Source organism: Accipiter gentilis, chromosome 33 (assembly GCF_929443795.1).
Source record: "Accipiter gentilis chromosome 33, bAccGen1.1, whole genome shotgun sequence".
NCBI classification, from domain to species: domain Eukaryota; kingdom Metazoa; phylum Chordata; class Aves; order Accipitriformes; family Accipitridae; genus Astur; species Astur gentilis.
In genome coordinates, this window is record NC_064912.1 from 15182775 (window position 1) to 15189344 (window position 6570).

At 45.1% G+C, this 6570-nt stretch overlaps 1 protein-coding gene across 1 annotated transcript; it reads left to right on the top strand.

Moving 5' to 3' along the window:
• Positions 1–7: 7 nt before the first annotated feature.
• Positions 8–4387, top strand: NUDT1 (nudix hydrolase 1). The gene is made up of 4 exons (XM_049791637.1): positions 8–83; positions 444–600; positions 3671–3816; positions 4031–4387. Exons 2-4 carry the CDS (start codon positions 449–451, stop codon positions 4201–4203), a joined length of 471 nt encoding a protein of 156 aa, XP_049647594.1. The 5' UTR covers positions 8–83; positions 444–448; the 3' UTR covers positions 4204–4387.
• Positions 4388–6570: the final 2183 nt, after the last annotated feature.

A 6570-nucleotide genomic window follows, 5' to 3' on the forward strand; every position in this document is an offset into this window, starting at 1 on the left:
GAAGAGCCGGGCCGCGCCGGGCCGGGCCGCTTCTGAGGGGGCGAGGCAGCGGCGGGCGGGAAAGTCGGGCGTTTGGGGCTGAGGTGCTGAGGGGACGGGGGGAGCCTGGCACGGGGGATGTTGGAGGGGGGTGCTGAGGAGGGTCAGGGATTTGGGGAGGGGGCTCCGGGGGGATAAGGATTTCGGGGGGGAGGATCAAGGATTTGGGGAGGGGGTGCTGGGGGAGCAGGAGAGCAAGGGTCAGTGGGGAGTGTTAGAGAAGTAGGCGCTGGGAGAGGCGCTGGGGGACTGAGGGTTTGGGCCGGGGAGGGTGGGCAGCAGGCATTTGGGGAGGGGGTGCTGGGTGTCTGGGGGCGTGAGGGGCTAGACGAGCAGCCTGGCCTCCTCTCTGAGGGGAGCCGGGGAGCCCTTGGCGCAGCGCACCCTTCTCGTCTCTCGCCCAGGAGCCATGTGCACGTCCAGGCTTTTCACCCTGGTCCTGGTGGTGCAGCCGCCCCGCATCCTCCTGGGCATGAAGAAACGCGGGTTTGGAGCCGGGCTCTGGAACGGCTTCGGGGGGAAGGTGCAGCCGGGGGAGAGCATCGAGGAGGCAGCTCGCAGGTGAGGCCAGGTCCGGCTCGGCGGGTGCCCTTGGGAGAGGTGGGTATCGGGGCACAGGTTGGGCCGCGGAGGCATTAGACCATTTGTGGTGGGCTGCAGGTGGAGTTAGCGCAGCTCGGCTGGTCAGTAATGCCCTTGTAACCAGTGTGTTAACCCACCAGTGCAGTCATGAGCCATCTCTGAACAGAGAAAATCGCCTGCTCCACAGGTGATGAGGGATCGTCCACATGTACAAAGAAATGGGATTGTTCCCTGTTGTCTGTCCCACCAATCTTTAACTGCTGTCCAGTCTACAAGTAACTGGAAGTTACTGAGTGTCCTCTCCACTTCCATGTCTCAGACTGATGTAAACTGAGACTTAGTTTGCTAGTAGTGGGCAGAGGTTCTTGCACTGTTCAGAAAGGTGCAGAGTTTTAATTTTTGCTACAGAGCAGAATTGCAGCTTATGCCAATCTACTGCTTATTGTTTAAATTTTGCACCTGTTGAACAGACGCTACCTTCCAGTAGCATTTTTAGTACTTTGTGAAAATATTGTAACAAAATAGTAGAAATTCTTACAGGTCCCTTATGAAAGGCACTGTTATTTATTATTTGACTGCATGGTGGCATTTTTAAGCCCCAGTGCTGAGTTAGGGAATCAAATTCCGTCAACACAGAGGTACGGTACCGTTTTTGAAGCTTTTAGTACTGACTTCTTGAAGTTCTTTCTTCTGTCATTAAAATGAAATAGCAGAACACAGCTGAATTGCTAAACTCCTCTTAAAAATTAGGTACCTTGTTCTTTACATGAATGTTGCTGATACAAAGCCACGCTTTGGCACCTCCTCGCTTTCTGATACATGCCCAAATTTGCCCTCGCACCTGCAGGAAGATCAATGTTGGTGTGCTCAACAGCTACCTAACAGCTTTTGCCCTGAGACTTCTCCTCAGCTGTGCCAGTGCAACTGCCTGGGTTCTGTGGTGAGCTAACCCAGGGGACAGAAGGGTCCTCTATGCAGATGTGCACCCAGCAGTGCACAGCGTTAACGTATCTCATGCTTACATCATGGCTTTTCCTGTAATTTATCATCTCTAAGTGGAAGGAGGGAGATCGGTTTTGTTACTTAAATCAGGCCTTCATTTGCTAGGCTTACATTGCCACTGACTGTGGTGTAGATCTAATGATTTAATTTAGCATTTGATTTCCTAGGTGCGTGTTTATTTGCGCTAGCCCAGAGTTAGAAACCAGAGCTTTAGTCCATGCAAGACGTCAAGTGATTAAAGTTTCAGCAGTTCTCAGTGCAATGTGCCACAGCACAGCCAGCACCTGCTGCTGTGGACTGTGGAACAGTCCAATCCTCATCCCTTTCAATATAGCTGTTAGGAGTTTGCTGCAGAATGACACAACTGATTCCTGCCGAGGTCAACTGAGCAGGAAACAGTCGCCAGAGCCAGCACACAGCCCACCTTCCTGGAGGGAACAACACAGACACTGTTGCAGCACTGCCTTGGGTGCAGCTCTTCTCCAGGAAGTGTCACACAGTCCCAATCAAATTTAACTGGCACCACCTCCGCTCTGTATTCGGAATTAAGGTATTGGGCTGTGGTTCTGTGTTGCACTCAGTTGGGTTTGCAGCGGCATAAGGTGTGAAGTGTCCTCACAGCACAGATAGTTAACTATTAAGCTGAAACACGAACAGAGGTTTCCTGTATTAGCAAGATTTCTATCCTCTGCTGGGTATGCCACACTCCTGTGAGCGCCTGGGCACCCACGGCTCCTCAGCGGCACATCTTGTAAGGGGAGCATTTAGCTAGTCATTATTTCTAGTTTGCTACCTGTAATGTTTCCATTTACTATATACAAAGCCAGACAGCTGACAGATAAATTGCTTGGAGAACCATACCAGTGTTGTGCTTTGTTGTTCAATTATCACAGCCTGTAAAATGAAGCTTTTAGCTTTGTTGCTGGAAAACTGCCTCTATTTTAGACATAGATAATTTCTCAAGAAGATAAACTAAAATTAGCTTAGACACATTAAGCTGGAATATAATTTTGAAGGATGGGATCCATGAAATTGATGCCAAAGAAAGCTGGAGCCTTAAACATCATTTCCATTATATTTTAAAATTGTTAAGTTACTGCCAAATGTGCAACTACAGCTACATTAATTATTAACCTTAACTGAAGATACAAAAATAAGGAATACTTTGAAGCAGTGTATGTTAGAAAAACCATTACTAACTTCAAGCTATGCTGATTCTGCTAGAGGTAGGTAAAAATAAAAAAAGCCCTAAGTGCGTAGCATAAACAGAGCAAGTAATTGAATGTGCTTCAAGTAGCTGTGCATGGTGATGCATGGAAAAGAGCTGTCTGGCAAGTCTCTCAAAGTGCTCTTAAAAGTCTTGCCTTCTAGCATCTCGTTATGCTAAGTGTACTTCCAAGGAGCAGAAATGGAAAGTTTACACAATTGCTTTGTGTTTTTATATGGCATTTGAACGGGAGATAGTATTCCTAACGTTCTGTGTGCAAATGATGTTGTGTAGTGCGTAGTGCTATTTAAATAAGCTTCAGTTAGCCTCAGAAGTAGCTGATTTTGTAGCAAGTACAGATGTTCCAGTATTTATTACCCGCTTCCTCACAATTCTAAAAGCTTTGGCTTAAAGTTGGCAAGCCTTTTGCCTGTCTAAATGAAGTGTGTCTCAGAGTTCTTAAGCCACATCCAGCTACACTCGTGTGAGTGTTAGCACACTTCTAACTAATGTCAGAAAAGATCACGTTGCAAGGAAATTATACTAAACAATTTTCCTGAATCTTCCCCTTCCAACATAGCTTATTTTCCTACCAGTCTTTAGGACCTTGTCGTAACGCGGAAGCCAGCCTAACCTGGCTCCACTGCGGTGTAAGTAGGCTAACGGTTTGGTGCAAGCCAGAACTCTGCTTTGCTCTGTAGGCTGTGCCCTGCTGTTTTACAGGTGCAGCTTTCACTTTTGGTTCACTGGAAGCATTTTGAATGTGAGAGTAAAGCTAATGACTGCTTTTTTGTTCTCCCGCTGCTCACTTGCATGTAAAGAACTCTATTTCTTGTGCAGGGAGCTCCTGGAGGAGAGTGGACTGACTGTGGATACCTTGCAGAAGATGGGTCAGATTACATTTGAATTTGTAGGCAACTCTGAACTCATGGACGTTCACATTTTCCGAGCAGATCATTTTCATGGAGAGCCAACAGAAAGTGATGGTAGGTAGCTAGTGGAGGGGAAGGAAGGATGTGCATTCTCTTCTGAGACAGTATTGCTCTTAAGAAATGCAGAACTATTCATGCCAAAATCCCTTTGAGAAGGGAGGCATCTGGGCTGTAGAGGGAAGCTGCTTGTTGACAGATATTCAAAGTCTAGGCAGCAAAAAAAACAAGAGAAAGTCTCATGCAAAGTCCTTTTGTTTTCTCCCACCAGAAATGCGTCCACAGTGGTTTCAGCTGGATGAGGTGCCATTCAATCACATGTGGGCAGATGATATCTACTGGTTTCCCCTGCTGCTTCAGAAAAAGCTGTTTCGTGGCTATTTTAAGTTCCAGGGACAAGACACTATCCTGGAGCACACCCTGAAAGAAGTGGAGGAAGTTTAAGAAAACGGAAGCATTCAATCCACATGCTGCTGCCCGCACTAGGCTAGAACACCATGAGCACTACTTAGAACGGTCTCCTTTCTCAACTCTCCATCAAAGGAGACTTATTTGCCAGGTCACTGGGAAGTAAGGAAAATAAGGGGGTTTCTTAGAGCAGAAATAAAAATAACAAGATTTTCCATTCTGTGAAGTCCCTGGCTGTAGTATATTTAGCGGTTAGGTAATTACAATTATTAAAAACTTGGTGTTAACCCTTTTCTTCACAACTGGCCAATTGTTTAGGCTTTTCCCTCATGGCTGGAAATGTTTTTAAAAAATTAAAAATGTTTTTTAGTAAAAGCATGTGGTGTTCTCTTATAAACTGCTGGCTACCTTCTAGACTGTTTAAGGGCCTTTCAGGAGTTGGCTTCCTTTCACAGAAACATTAAGTGGACTGTGACGCAGCAGAATCAATTATCTTTTCTGTGCCAGTTTCTATACAAGTTCCCTATTCAGCATTACCTCCTGGGACAAAGTGAAGCTTGACCAGAGCTGTGGAAGCCTTTTGAGAAGTTTAGGTAGAGATCCCTCCAGGATTCTCCAGCTGAAGGCAGCGTAAAATTATAGGAGTTAAGAAAACGAAAGTCAGAGGGAGAGGTATGGCACTGTTTGAGCCCTGCCTTCACTCTTGCAGCTCCTGCCATGAACTTGAACTGTTTTGAGCATTTCAGGTAAAGATCCACTGAACAAAATCAACTTTCAGCAAGTCAGTGTTGCAAAGTGCCATCACCTATGGCTGCAGGCTTTGCCACATGTCGGTAGCAGGTGACCTGTTCAGCATTCAGGACAGCCCAACTCAGCAGGCCAGGCAGCAAAACCTTAATCAAACTGTGCTACAAATAACACATCACATATGTAACTTCTTATACAAGTTTTGGTTTTTTGTTTTGGGTTTTTTTTTTAAACACTTTTACAAACACATATAACACTTACAGATAGAATCTTGGAATGTAATATAGGATCTGTAAACATTTCCAGTCTACCAGCTGTAGTAATAGTTCTTTAATTCCTGCATTTGGATAAAGTGCTTCATACATAAAGCTATTTGAGCAAAGCAAAGATACAGGATATTCCAGGCCGGCAAAATTCACGCCCTCTGAACAAGATTGTTTCTTGTCTCCCTCCAGCAGTTCTGAATATTTTATACCACTCAAAAATGCCCTTCTTCATATGCTCAGTACGCCACAGCCTAGACTTGGAGTATAAGAGTTAACACCTTAGACTCTTTTCCTTTTGTGCTGCACACTGAGTTATTTACAGAGTTTTTGATACTCACCTCTGCTTCTGACATAGTAGTAAGGGTTTCTGGCTGTTCTAATGGAAAGAATGGCTTGAGGCAAGTAGAGGAGAGAAAATAAGCACAAGGGGATAGGTAGCTTGTAACAGGATGTAAGACCTTACTGTATGGTAGGAAAGGGAGCGACTGGCAGCCAATACCTGTTATGTTATCTTGATTTATTTCCTGGTGGACACTGTAAATCGCATGGTGAGACAGAACAAATTACTTTCTGTTCCTCCAGGAGTTTAGGTAGGAAAAGAACAAGTGCAGCTGAGGCTTGCGCTTCTATTTGCTGTCCCCTCTTCTGCAGTCAGTTCATTCCTTTTATAAAGATGCTTTCACCAGCACCAACCTTTAGGTCATGTCAAAGAGTAGTGATGTTATTGCTCCTGCTGCAGTTGCGAAGATTGACGTGTTTTAAGTAAGTTCTGTCCCCAGCTGGTGATCTTTGTCTTTTGGGAAACAGCACAAACCAAAGATTGTAGATTAGCCTGTTACAAATTCCAGGAATTACACCCTTATATGATCAAAGTAGAAGAGTAAAAGCACTGGAATGCAGCAAGGCACTGTTGAAAATGTAACAACTTGGGAGGAGCAACTTGCAAGGAAGATGGAAGGAGAGGGAAAGAAGGATCAAAGATTAAGGGTGTATTGTAAATATAGTTTGGAAAGCCTTTCAACACGATACTGGTCAAAAAGCCTGTATATTGCCACTTCACAGCCTGAAGCAGAGGAGACCTCAGGAGTGACAAAAACATATAGCCCTTTTGATAAAACAATTTTCAGGCAAAGTTTCAGGTTCTCAGCTATTTACTACCCTGGTACCTCCACAACAGATTTGACAGACACTGACAGAAAGACTGGAGGCCTTTTCTACCATTACTATTTTGAACACATAATAGTCCCTGTGACCTCAAGCAATACACAGAAAGCTTCCATTCAAGAAGGCACGTTAACTCTTTGGCGCTACATCTTACAGGAGCATCAGTTCTTGGCTAGGCAGCATGCACTCTTCAATTAGTCTTCTGGTTTGCTTAGTGTTTATTGCA

Coding starts and splice junctions, on each gene's coding strand:
- NUDT1 (XM_049791637.1), top strand. CDS start 449: ATGTGCACGTCCAGGCTTTTCACCCTGGTCCTGGTGGTGCAGCCGCCC. Junction 601..3,670: donor ATCGAGGAGGCAGCTCGCAG/GTGAGGCCAGGT, acceptor TTTCTTGTGCAG/GGAGCTCCTGGAGGAGAGTG. Junction 3,817..4,030: donor AGAGCCAACAGAAAGTGATG/GTAGGTAGCTAG, acceptor TTCTCCCACCAG/AAATGCGTCCACAGTGGTTT.